At 43.3% G+C, this 13,714-nt stretch overlaps 2 protein-coding genes and 1 non-coding gene across 3 annotated transcripts in view; all 3 read right to left on the bottom strand.

Moving 5' to 3' along the window:
• Positions 1–13,714, bottom strand: part of LOC143326695 (protein NLRC3-like) — a 206,867-nt gene that overhangs the window by 25,007 nt on the left and 168,146 nt on the right. The window lies entirely within an intron of this gene.
• snai1b (snail family zinc finger 1b) lies at positions 2,745–4,827 on the bottom strand. The gene is made up of 3 exons (XM_076741655.1): positions 4,746–4,827; positions 3,864–4,421; positions 2,745–3,548 (listed from the first exon to the last, which is right to left on the bottom strand). The coding sequence occupies exons 1-3, from the start codon at positions 4,825–4,827 to the stop codon at positions 3,367–3,369; spliced, it is 822 nt and encodes a 273-aa protein (XP_076597770.1). The 3' UTR covers positions 2,745–3,366.
• On the bottom strand, positions 13,279–13,350 carry trnaa-ugc (transfer RNA alanine (anticodon UGC)). Its single transcript has one exon. It is a non-coding gene; the product is annotated as a tRNA-Ala (tRNA).

Raw genomic sequence — 13,714 nt, 5'->3', positions numbered from 1 at the left:
GCTTTGTTACTTTGTGGTGTGTGACGTTGTGCTGTACCCACTCAACTCGAGCTACGTAGCGCAGGAACAGGCTTTTGAGGCGCAGAGTGGGAATGAAAAAGGTGCTGTTCTCTCTGTTACAAGTCATTGTGTCATTAAAATAATTTTGAAGCTGCTATTTTAAGGTAAAATAGTTGCATGGTGTTGCTTTTGAAAGACAGGTAGACGAGACAGTGCAGCTCCAGCAGAGGAGGTTGGCGCTGAAGTTTTGAGCAGTGGCATTGTGCAAGAGCGCTTGTGAGAGGGTTTGAAACTTTAACCCAGTGACTTAACCTTCTTGGCTCGAATCTGATCCTCGAGTGATTCAGCTCTGAAACCCCTGCCAGCTCTGATTTCAGCAATATACTGTACGCTGTCTCTTCGTTGAACCCCTGACAGAGACACTTCACAGAGACCCACAAACACGTTCACACATCCGTGTACACACAAACAGCTGTAGCCGCACCCAGATGCTTTATATCAGCACTTTTTGGAAGAGCTGTGTTTATACAAGGCTGACAGGCCGCTTCCTGTGTCCCAAACATTACTACAAACACATACACTGAGAGCAGACCGGTAGAGGGAGGAAACTGCAATTTCAGCTGTCAAAAATGTTAGTTCTACGTGTTGGAGAGGGTTTGTTTCAGCGCTAACATGCACAGAGGAGTTTATACAGCCCCGTAATCTGCTCTCTTACACACATTCGAAGCCCCACTTATGACTCTCCACAGGATAATTGTTTAGAAAGAGGCATATATGCTCTGTTTCCAAGATGACGGCACTCCGGCTGTAAACTGTCAAACATCAGCTTTTGTGTACACAAAACCTAAGTTGAATTCATGAAGCATCGTCCAAGCTTCCAATTCACTTGGGAATCTGCAAAAAGGAGCAATTTAATTTTTATTGTTTTCATTTATTAGACTGAGGCAATAATGCTTAGACATTCTTTCCATGGGAATAACACATGTGAGGAATTAAAATGAATGGCAATTCCCCTTCTCTTCGTAATTAGGTCAGCACAACATTATTTCCTGTTAGGGGAAAATCAAATTATTACTCTGACCCAAGAGCAGACTGCAAGGCCAGCAGACAGAGCAGCCCTCTTTTTCTGTTAGATGATGGTATTGTATGTCTGTCACTAATGGCACAGGAATGTCACATTAGTCAGGGGCTGCATGCGTGACGCTGCGAACATTAAAACACTTTGAGGGGACTGATATGATATTACACACACACACACACAAACGCAGACATTGAAAAAGAAAGGTGACAGGTCCAGTGATCTCATTGCCTCAAAGCTACAGAATGATAGACTGCCTCCTACACACTGCAAAACAGAAAAATGTCCCTCTAGCAAGATGTCAGAGTTAAATTTCAAAACGGCCGAAACACATAAGAAATGACAGTCTGTTTGGTGACATGTTTTTTATTGAATTTGTAGAGGTAGACTTTAGATATCCCAGGGAGAACATGGAATATTATCTAACTCTGAAGCATTATTTGACATGCAATATGTCTTCTCCATCTTTTAACTCATCCAACCCTGCTGCCCTTTCTCTGTGCCCACTAAATCCGATGCTGTCTGCAGTTCAAGCGGAGTTCAGTCCTCGGCGGCCTGCCTTTCTGACTCACTGCCTGTGTAGGTGTGCAGCAGCCAAATGATTCTCACCTCTCGCTTCAAAACAGCCCCAGAGAGGTATAGGCAGACAAATGAAAAATCCCCCTTGATCAAAGTAACTCTCTTCATTCAATATGCTTGCATCTGTGTGCTCGTGCACGCATGCAGCCTTTTGGGTGCTGTTTACACTGGGCAAGCTAAGTCATGCAATCTGATCCCAAGCTTTTTGAGAGGCTCCTCAACACCCCCGCCCACACATCCACCTCTCAACACTGAGAGCTATTGGAGGAAGCGCGTTGTTACCTCACTAAGACATGCTGGCGTCAGTGTGTGTGGGTCAGGAGGGCAATGGGGATTGTAGACACATTGCTGCCATATGTGCACCCTGGATGTTCACCCTCAGCTGGGCTCATAAGCACAGACTTCCTCCAAAAGTTCCTACAAGGTAACCAGAGTTTAACTATTACTGAGCAGATGGCTGCACAGGCTGCGTGGGATCTGTCAGGCCTGAGGTTCTGCCAGCGCTGTCCGGAGCCTGACTCTCTGGGGTGTATTTGTTGGTCCTGTGCCTAAGTTTTCTGCTTCCATCCGCAGCTTCTCCTGCAGCAGGAAGTGGGTCAGTGGGATTCCCACACTCAGCTAATTTCACACTGACTTTCTTTTGCACATCTTGGCCGCTCCAGCACTTGGAGAGGATCTCTTTTCTTGGTTGACATCTTCTTTATGAAACAATTTTTCGCTCGCCTTCCTCCCACCTGCGGTGACTCTGTGACCCACCCTCACCTCTTGAGCATGTGCATCTACTGACAGCCTAGCAGGTGTGTGCAGGTGCTCCCCTTTTCACTCAACATCACACAAACCTGTCCCTGCTTCTCCTAACACACACACACACACACAGCTCTATCTTCCCATTCAGAGACTGTCACGTCTGTCCCAGTGAACTCATTTAGAGTTGTGAGTTAATACAAAGCCTGTTGAAAAAATAATTAATGTTAGAGCACAAAAACAGGTCGACAGCGGGGTTTTTTTAAACAAAAGCTTTTATTTACACGTGGCAGAAAAACAGTACTCAACAGTACCCATATGAAAGGCATTTTCAATGTGGTGAAGGTTCAAAGTGGTTCATAAAAACCGTAGGTCAAAACTCATGTCAAAATAAATGTCATTTAGACTAAAATGACAATATTGGTGAAGGCAAGTTGTGTACCATTTTGGTCAGGATTAAGTGGTCATTTCATGTCTCACAACAATCAGGGTGTGACATGAGGAGGGGCGAGCAGAGGGTCACCTGTTGTCGAGGCCACAGCTAACACGTCTCTCAGCGCCCTGCCTCCACAGTACACCATACACAGGCAGCTGTCTCAACACACACACTTGCTCATACACACACGCCATGTATGTATAGTATGGTGAGGAATGACATCCCCACATACACACAAACACACCCAAGCAGCTGCAACATGGCCAGAGTCCCGGACCGGCCGGCACCGATGGAGTTTCCTGGGAATTAACTGCATGTCCAGCTGCCCCCAAATCACACACACGCATACACACAGTTGACAGGACACGGCAAAAATGTGCTGTACATACAAATATGACCTCAAAACAATTGAAAAATTAAAGGCATTAAAGAAGTTATTTTATAAAAGCAACAGTCCAGTTTTCTGTCCCATCACGTCATTGTGCAGCAGCTTTAACTGGCTCATGAGAGCAGCTCAGGGAATGTGAGTCTATGAGGCAGGGCAGCAGCCAGAGGCGTTGTGTTTGTGCAGCAGGGACATGCGACTGAAGGTCCGCGCACAGGAGCCGCACTGGTACTTCTTCACCTCAGAGTGGGTCTGCAGGTGGGCACGTAGGTTGGAGCGATCAGCAAAGGCCCGGTTACAGTGTTGACAGGAGAAGGGACGCTCACCTGGTTAAAAGAAAAAAAATTAGCATCAGGAAAACACTTCATTAGCAGGCCAAAAGGTCTGTCCTCTGGTCAAATGGCCTACAGGCAACTAACAAAAGGACAGGAACACTACCCTAACGTACTTAATGCAGATTGCCTTTTTTCATGCGCAACCATTGGGCTGAGATTAGATTGTCCCATGCTAAGCAATAACATTTGCTCACACGTCAGGAGACATCAATGAATATCAATGAGCACAAGGTGCAACCAGCTGATCTTGGAAGTCAATACAATCACTCTTGCATACTAATGTGAAAGGTTGCTTTTGATGCATACCTGTGTGTGTGCGAATGTGTCCTCTGAGCAGCCATGGTCTGGAGAAGGCCTTCCCGCAGGTGGGGCACACGCAGGGCAGCGTGTGTGAGCGAATGTGCATCTTCAGCGCTCCCAGGCTGGTGTACTCCTTGGGGCAGTGTTTGCAGTGGAAGGCTGGGCGTGCAGATGCTTCAGTGGGAAGAGAGGGTGTCTGCTGCAGGGGAGTATAGTGGGTGAGCTGGTGGTGGGACAGTGCTGGGAGACTGGTGTAACTGTTACTGCAGTGCAGACAGTGGTAGATGTGCTGGATGATATCTGGGCTCGGAGGATCTGAGGTACGTCCACCATCCTCTTCTTCCTCACTGCTGCTGCTGCTGCTGCTGCTGCTGCTGCTGCTCGAGGGAGAGCTGCTGAGGTCCAGAGGGCCTAGCGGTGAAGGGGACTCTGGGGTGATCGGAGACAGAGGTGCAGGCAGGGTGTCTGTGCTGCTGAAGAGTGGGCTGGTGGGGTAGCAGGTCAGGGCAGAGCTGTTGTTCTGAGTTGGAAGTTCAGCCCGTGGAAAGCTTTCTGGGACAAAAGCTGGTGACATAGAGGAAAGGAAGTCAGGTGGATGGACAGATAATCTAATAAAGCACTAAACTTGTTTTCATTCTTGGTGTCTTGTTACGGCCTGCATACAAACTAACCCTCGTTCATCTAGCTTTCCCATTAGCAGATTTGCCAGGTGACCCAAAAAACACACAGGAAGTCACATGCCAGATAAATCTCCATGTTTTCTGCCACATGGGTTTGTTTGATGCTCGATAAAGCTCTCATTTTACCACTTTCACTGTGATTTACTCAGCATGTCAAATATAATCACAGATGCGTCAAATTAAGTCAATCAGTGAGGAAAAAACTTACCAGTTTGGCTCTCCAGTTGGTTCTCCTTGTAGTATGGCTTCTTGTTGGAAAAATATTTCTTGACAAGGAATGACCGAGGCATTTTTAGGTCTGGCTTCTCCGATAAAAAAAAAAAAAAAAAAAAAAAGATAATAATTCCCACGGCGGAGTGCGTTCGGAAACAAAGATCTCGTCTTTGAAGAGCCACAGAGGAGAACGCTTACGAGACCTAAAAGACCACTGCAGAGGTAGGATGAATATTGTTGACGGATCGCAAAGTTTCCTCCTCATATAGTAACTAGAGGGGAGAAGCAGCGGGGTGGGTGGGCAGATCTCCGCCCAAAGACACACCCCGCGTGTCAGGGCGCCTCCAGCCCCACTCACCACAGGTGCCCAATGTGCCAAAAGCTGTAGCAAAGCGCAAAACTAAGTGCTCATTTCACAGCTCTAATGGCTCGCTCTTCACGCGCATGCATGTTCGTATTGTCTTTAAATGTGAGTTGATGACTCAAAGAAAAAAGGACCTTTAAAAAAAAAACGAGATTCGTCTGAAATGCGTTTTTGTCTTGTTTTTTTGTCCTTTCAAGTTGTTGAATGTGCACAAGAATCAGAGCAGTGGAAAAAGTGGCAGTCACGCCAAAAAATGTGGAATCGATCAGGAATTCTATGAAGAGCTTTCTAACACCTTGTACATTACTCACTGTGCATTCCTTTACTAAATGCGTGATGGCAAATTGAAGCTGGAGCGTCCTCTGTCGGCTCATGAATGATCTGTCTGTGTGCGCCGGTTGGTTGAAGGGTGGCCTACTGTAAACTTCTACACACACATCTCCAGAAAAAAATGTGATTTGTAGACGTGCATTATTTTGAAACACATGAAAAAGGGTGAAACTGGGTGTCCCATTCCTGCGCTGGTTTAATTAAACTGGGCTACTCTCTAATACTATTAAGTGTATCTTCTATTTTGCAATTGTTTAAGATCATTTAAATCCTTTCCGTGCCAAGTAAGGGACATTTTCTGCAGGCTATTATGCGTGTCTGTGCCTCCGGGTTTTTACGCACCCTGGTGAGGGAGAGACGATTTGAGAAGGTGCAAGAGAAAAACGCTCTGTTCTCCTTGCTCCCGTCAACACAAAACACAAGGCGCTCAGTTCATCCTGACCGCATATCTCTTTCTGTGTCTCTCTGCGGGAAATAAGTCCATTTAGATAAAAGAGACACAGTTCCCCGACTCACTCACAGCACGATCTCAGGTCAAATTAGCCGATCTGACAGGAACAATATGATGACGTAAACCCAGACAGGGTCCTATTAAACCTTGTGCCTTTAGGTGCCATGAAATGAAGCAACCCAGGACATTGCCTCGAGAGGAAATGGGTCCTAAATGTTTGATCCGTTTTTTTTCCCTCGCATGCTTACGTGCGTCAAAGTGTGTGCGCAATCGACAGCAGCTCCGCTCTCCAAAATCAAACTTGTACCCTTGTTATCTTTATAATTGAGAAGCAGAGATAACTAAGGACTGTTAGAAAATAGTAAGAGGAAAACTGATTGCTATGAATGTTCATCCAATTATCCAAAATTTTCAGTGATTCTTGACCCCAATTCTGTTATCTTATTTCATCTTCATTATCTTATATGCGTTTGTCCTTGTTTTATTTGAAATACCACCTTTATTTATTTATATATCATCTTTATTTATTTAAGTTCTTAATTTTCTAAAGCTTTTTTTTTTTTTTTTTCTCCTCCTCCTCCTTCTTCTTCTGTAGGTGCACACACCCCATGAGTCCGAAAATCAGGTGCCAGGCCATCAGACAGGAATGTCACAGTCTTCAGCGCTCCTGTTTAGCATTGCAAAGAGCCTAAAAGCTCCATGGTGGCCGAGTGAGCGGTGGTGGGTGATGGGGGTATATGCACCTGTCTAAAGGCGCCATTGTCACGGCATGCCCAAAAGTTCACACGTCGTTAGCGAGCTTGTTGACGCCGACGCCACGTAGACTGGAGGTCACGAGGGCAGGGCAGCAGTAAAAACAAAAAGCAAATAGCAAAGACACACGTGAAAGTAATCTGAGCGCTGCTGAGGATGCCTCTGACCATACGCGTGATGTTTGACAGCCTCAATGTCATAGAGACGATCAATATTCAATAATTCACATTAGTGGTCTGGATTGTGTTTTCTGTCTCTGTGCATGCACACACACACACACACACACACACACACACACACAGAAATGATGACAAAATGAACCATCCACCTGACACACACAGTGCAGGAGGCCCCAAGAGTGAAAACAGCTGATTACACACTGCTGAAGTTGCTCTTCTGTGGAGAGCAGTTTGTCTGTTGGGCTGACTGCAGACAATTTGTGTTACAGCGTGGTTGGAGTGACCTCATGACACACAGAGAACGTGAAGACATGAAAAGTCTGCTGCTCAGAACAGATGTTCTCTCTTCTCTGGCCTCGGGGATGAACCAGCCGGCGTTCCCACAGAGGCTCAGCTGAAACCTCTTCAGACTGAAGACTTTATATCTGTGTGTCCATCAGGGACAATAAAGCCAGTTACTCTGCTGTATGATTTGTTGTATTTCTGTCATACAGAAGATCTGCAGAAGCATTAGACAGTCCAGAGACAGTTCGAGAATCAAGCCGCGCTTCCTGAACTGTTCATCCAGACAGGAAGTTGAATGCATGCTAGTTTGTCCTGATTGAAGATGAGGGCACGTCACACAGCTAGACAATGGATAAAGAGGCTCTTCCACAACCTACTAATACTACCAGGACAATACATAATATACATGGTCTACTTAGGATGTCCATTAAGCGGCATATTCTTTATTCGTAAATCCCTGAATAAGACTACTGAAAAGAATGAAGTTATAGCAGTGTTTTATAGGATTTAAGGCTGCTCTAATGGACACAGGGTTTAATATTTTTTTGTAAATGCAATGCGATGCTGCAGTACCGCTGATTATGTTATAGACTCGCACCTTGTTAATGTATCTGTTCATCTATTTATGTGCATATATATGAGATATTTGTTCATTCTTTGTTTGAATTACATAATGACAATACAATGCTGCAGTACTTATTATCCTGGGGACCCCAGGAGGAGTAGCTGTGGCACTTGTGACTGCTGATGGGAAAAAATAATAAGAGAATTAATGAACAGAAAATTTCCATTTAAAGGGGAAGTCTGCCATTTCTGCACATCAGTATCTGTTTACGAGTATTGTGGAGTACTGTTGCATGTGTAAAAAAAGAGCTTTGCTTCTGGTGATGATGAGAATGAGGACACTTAAGGCAGCCACAGACCTCCTATCTGGTCTGAGTCCAGCTCGTCCCGACTCGCCCCCTCGGCTGGATCACAAACAGGGAGTGCCACCTGATGACAGACCCTCGCAGGTGTGCCTTGATACATAATGTTCCCCAGTTTGTTCATTCGGTGGTAGCTGGTAATAACTCTTCATTTATTAGCTCTTATTTCAAACAGAGTGGCAGGAGTATTTCTTTCAAACTGGATTTTGTGATGGTTGCCAATCAACTAGGCAGATGCTAGTTTTACCTTTTCTGTTGAGTCCCTTGGTTGCTTTTATTATGTTTTAGTTACGTTTTCTCTTGTTGAATTTATTGTTCAGTTAAGGCATCACCTGAAGTTTTATTGAAAGTTCAGTCTGATTACAGGCTTGATCGGTTTTTATATATGGTTTGAAATAGTTTTAACTAGTTTCATATGTTAAAGGAAGCACAAGCTGGTTTTTGTGATAGCTGGCTGTGTTTGACGTAATAAGAATATTTGTTTTTTCATTTCTTGTTTTCATTTCTCTGACAGGATGGTTTTGGATGCAGATATGAACAAAGATAATGAGAAGAAAGAAGCATCATGTCAAACTTCTTCAATAATAATTAACTGTTTTTGATGAAATTGATAGTGATGTTGACATTAAACCCTCAATACACTTTAACTTAATTTTTAAATATTTTTTTGTAAATTTGACCTCAGTATATTTCACATCATGCCTGAGCTGATAGGTGGCAACCGTATCGTACTCCATTGTCCTTTCATGTGTTTGAAAAGGAGCCAACTCCCAAACACCTATTGTGATGGTACAAATGTGTTTTTTCTCAAGTGCCAAGTACACAAGTGCAGCTTAGAGCCATGTTTTACATTTAAAAAACCCTTGCTGATAGCCTTTGAACAATCAGGTGCTTTGTTGCCATTCAGTACATTCAGACGACAGGTAACGATCACTTGAGTACATTTACATCTAATGTTTTCCAGACTGGCCCTGAAGCACAGCAACAACACAAATGCATTGAGTGGAGTTCTCTTTGTTCATGTGATTATTTGCAAGGTACAGTTAGATTTACCAGCATATCAGTCAGTCGGGGATGTGACAAAACGGTGATGCTCCAGCTGAATCTGAAAGAAAACCAGTGAGTCTGTGATTACAATCTGTGCCAGCATCAAGGCCATTGAGGTTTGCTGTGTCTTCAAGTGGAACCAGTTTACTATCTGTTTCCCTCCAGGTTCAGAGGTCTATAAGCCCAGCAGGAGGGAGATAAGATTATCCCACTGGAATGCAGAGCTGGTCGTATGGACACACACTCCCACACACACACACATGCTCTGTAGTCTGTACACACTCCTATTGAGGTCTCTCCATTAGACACAAACACTCACATGTGTAAGTGAAAATCCATCTTGCTCAAGGAGACTTCGACAATGAGAGAAGCAGCCAACGCGTCCTGCAGACTGAGGGGTGGTCTCCCTGTTTGCTGTGTCTCCATATGGTTCCTGCAGCAGATATTTTGCAATATATTGTTCAGACCAGTGGATTACACCACTGTGTTTGTATTAAAATGGTTACACAAAAATGTCAGAATCATTTAAAATATATTTTATTTCCTGCTACTGTTGCTCCCTGGTGCCCACTGTGTTAAAATGAACAGTTTATAACTTGTATCTTAAAAACGTCAAACAATTAAAAATAATCTGTCATCACACACCGAAGAGTGAAAAATTAATTTGTGGTCGGACTGTTAATTCTTGGTTTTCCTCACAATTAAGGGGAAAAAATACATAAAGTTTGATCAAAACGAGTGTATGAAACCTCTTTTGTACCCAGTGGTGGAAAGTACTATAGCTGTGAGTACATTTACTCAAGTACTATGCTTTAATACAATTTTGACAGACAGCATTCAGATTCTTTATTTAAGTAAATGTTGCAATACCACAGAGTACAAATACTGCATTTCAAGAAAAAGCATTGAACATTAATGGAGTAGTTTATTAGCATTAGTATATATTAGGGGAGAAAAGTACAATATTTGCCTCTGAGATGTAGTGGAGTAGAAGTACAAAGTTGCATAAAATGGAAATATTGATGTGAAGTACAAGTAGTTCAAATTTGTACTTAAGTACAGCATTTAAGTAAATGGTAAGGAGCTGTAAAGTAATAAGTAAGTGGTTCAAAATTGTACTTAAGTATCAGATTTTAATTTTAATTTTAATTTTTTTAAATTAATAACACATATTTGGTCAGAGCACAACTGTTGCGCGATGGCCTGAACAAACATTTGACAAGACAGCAGAGAGTTACATGTGAGCAAACACACTCTCATATCCAGTGTATGCTAGTTACTACATTCATTCATTTAAATGAATAAGTGTTTATAGTTAATGGGATGTGGAAAATTGAGGGACCAGCCTGGACCCCAGATGGAAACATCTCCCACCCTTACATGAGTAAAGGATGGGTAAGGTGAGTAAAAGCCCAGAGGACAATGTCAAAACATAACATGCAGGGTTTATTTCTGTTAAATGAAACAGAAATTTAAAGTCTTCTGTGCCCCTCTTGGCTCTCTATGACTGACACCCAGACAACATCAAAAACCTTCAAGAAATGCTAGCAGACGTGGAATTTGCCCAGATGTGTGTGTGTGTGTGTGTGTGTGTGTGTGTGTGTGTGTGTGTGTGTGTGTGTGTGTGTGTGTGTGTGTGTGTGTGTGTGTGTGTGTGTGTGTCTGCTCTTACCTTATCTGGACAGCAGGCAGACTCTGCAGTCTGACCGCAGGCACCCTTTGATATAATATATGGCACCGTGAAAGGTCATCTAATGGTCAGTTGTTTACGTTCTGAGGGAAACTAACACTTCTGGAGAGACCACATAAAGAGTCAGAGAACTTCCCACACCTACCAGGTTACCACTGATGTGTCTCACTTTTGTTCTGTACTGCCCATTTTTATGTATTTAACTTTAATGTCCAACACCATGTCCTGGAACAGTGTCCACCCCTGTAACCCTGTCATGACATGAATGTTTCGTTGTTGCCATGTTGCATTGCCACGTTGTTGCAATGCCAACACTTTCTTAAAATAAATAAATAGATAAAGCCTTAAATGCCAAAAATCGGCTTACAAAGTTCTTCATTTGAGCCTTTATGGAAAAAATTAAGACATTAGAATGGAAGCATTTCAACAGGATTACAAACAGAAATACCACTAAAACAAACCAGGACATCACAGTGATGGAGCAATCGAAGTAATAGTAAGACAGAATACAAATAATACGTGATGAATTAATAAGATTACTGATTAAAAAGAAGGCTGGAAATGTAAAAATATCTCTTAATTTTGAGTTGAAACCCATTATCTTATCATTGCACAGGTACTGTTCAAATTCTGTGATTTATTTTCCTTCCAGCCAAACGAGATTTTTGAAAAGCCGAGCAGCATTCCTTGAATTACGTCTAAACCTGTCATCACTGATGTCTTGCAGAGGCTAATTTACAGTTTTCATAGCTCTGTCAGGATCACGTGGGGTCAAGAACGGAACAAACGATGAAGTTGCACCACCCACTGTCCACATGGTGAACTGACATACAGAGGTTATTCTGAGATAAACCAGAAGGGGGCAGTCAAAGACCAATAATGACCATGTCATTGACGTTTCCAGGTCAGTGGTTAAATCAGAAGTCAGACACGGTATCGTCTTGTTTGCACAAATATCCAGAAAATGTGCAAAGATCACAGTCATTGAGGGTACTTAGTAACTCTCTGCAGCTACACAGTTGTCACAAATAACAATTAAATGACATCAGAAACCCTACAGCCTGCTTTTGCACACACAGGTGTGCACACACCAACATCAGGGCTAAATTAAAGAGGCTAGACACTGAGGAATGTGTGTGTGTGTGTGTGTGTGTGTGTGTGTGTGTGTGTGTGTGTTGAGCCTAGCCCTGGAGCTGGAAAAGGTCAACAATGTTTGTTGTAGTCCAACTCGGGGTGACAGATCCACATCGACCTGTTTTGTCTGATGACTCAGCAACAAAACCTTCAGGGTGGACAAAACAATGTGTACGATAATGACTTGAAACGGAGAGACACACCAGACCTGTTTGCTGTTTTTGATTCAAACAAATTCCGTCTCTTTACAGTTCCATGGGCAAGCCTTTCTTGGAAAATCCAAATGCAGGCAAAATTAGCAGATTTAATGCATGTACGACAGCTTTGACCTCTGATGTTTAAACTTGTACCCCTGACCTTTAAACTCTGGGATGTGACCGAGGCCAGCCTGTGCAGGCATGAATGTGGTTTTCTGACCAGGCTTGTTTTTATCCCTCTGGTTAACCACCTTCACTGTTGAATTTTTGGGTCTTAATGTTTCATAAAAATCCAACTGGGACAAACAGATTTCTGCTGCGTGTATTCTGCAGTGTGATGTCCAGCTGAAGTACAGTCTGCTGTTACAGCTTCAGACAGGAGTGACTCATGTTTCTCCTCTTTTTCTACCGTCAGGAATGTTCGCTTGACACCTGGGGAATGTGGCAGTTATGTAAAGGCATTTCTTTGGGTCATAATGTGCATACATATAGAATGTGGGTTAGTCAGTTACGGACACCTGAATATCACATGTGAGGGTTTGACCCTCAGGGTGGTCTTGTAGTTGATAGCGTGTCCCGCTGGACAACCAGCCTTGACTAACTTGCTAAAAGCAGATGACATTAATTTATGTCGGCCTTATTTTTTTCTAGGTTAGGGGTCTGTCTGTGTGTGTGTGTGTGTGTGTGTGTGTGTGTGCGTGTGCGTGTGCGTGTGTGTGTGTGTGTGTGTGTGTGTGTGCTGCTCTTTATAACTTTTTACCCAATTCCAAAATGAATGCTTCCCCCTGGGTCTCTGTCTGTCCTCTCATTCCTTCTTCTGACAGCAGGCTGACACAGCAAACCTCTAATTTAAACATCCTCGGCGCAGACTGGGTTTCTGTGGCAGTCGACTTGACAAGAAGTGCACATAAAGATCAAATTCCTGTTTAAGAATACCTCATTTTAAATGAATTCAATTCGAAACTATTGGCCTGTAGTTTTAAATAAATCAGCCACCATACATAAGATAATTCAACACACTTGAAGTCATTTTTCAGTCAATTGTACGTTATAAAAAGAAAAGCAAAAGTTGGTGGGATACACTAGATCGTGTGATTCCTGTACTATCTGTTTTACCACCGCTACTCATCGCAATATGCGAAACAGGAAGAAAATGCAAAAACCAAAAAGTGTGGAGATGCCGGGGATTGAACCCGGGGCCTCATACATGCAAAGCATGCGCTCTACCACTGAGCTACATCCCCTACTGGTAGAACACGGTGTTACTACGCCTATTTAAGCAAAGGACATGTCAAGGCTGACGCATTTAACCCTGTAATGGGAGACGGAACGAGTCGAGCGAAATATTTTTGTCCTGACTGAGGCCAAGTTATGTAACGCCAGGTCTCTCTTTTACCCTGGTTTCAACCCTTGACCCAGCCCTATGGACTATATTTGTCTGTGTGTGTGTGTATGCGTGTAAGTTAGCTTGGTTCAAGAGTGCCTTTTTTTTTTTTTTTTTTTTTTTGTGAATGGATTAAAAAGGCCCTAAACACTCCATCCCAAGAGACTCCGGGCTGTTTATAGTGCTGGTTTGTAAACACAAGAACTGAATTGACGTCAGGGTGA

This window comes from Chaetodon auriga, chromosome 10 (genome assembly GCF_051107435.1).
Source record: "Chaetodon auriga isolate fChaAug3 chromosome 10, fChaAug3.hap1, whole genome shotgun sequence".
NCBI classification, from domain to species: Eukaryota; Metazoa; Chordata; class Actinopteri; order Chaetodontiformes; family Chaetodontidae; genus Chaetodon; species Chaetodon auriga.
This window is presented reverse-complemented; position numbering and strand designations above follow the sequence as displayed.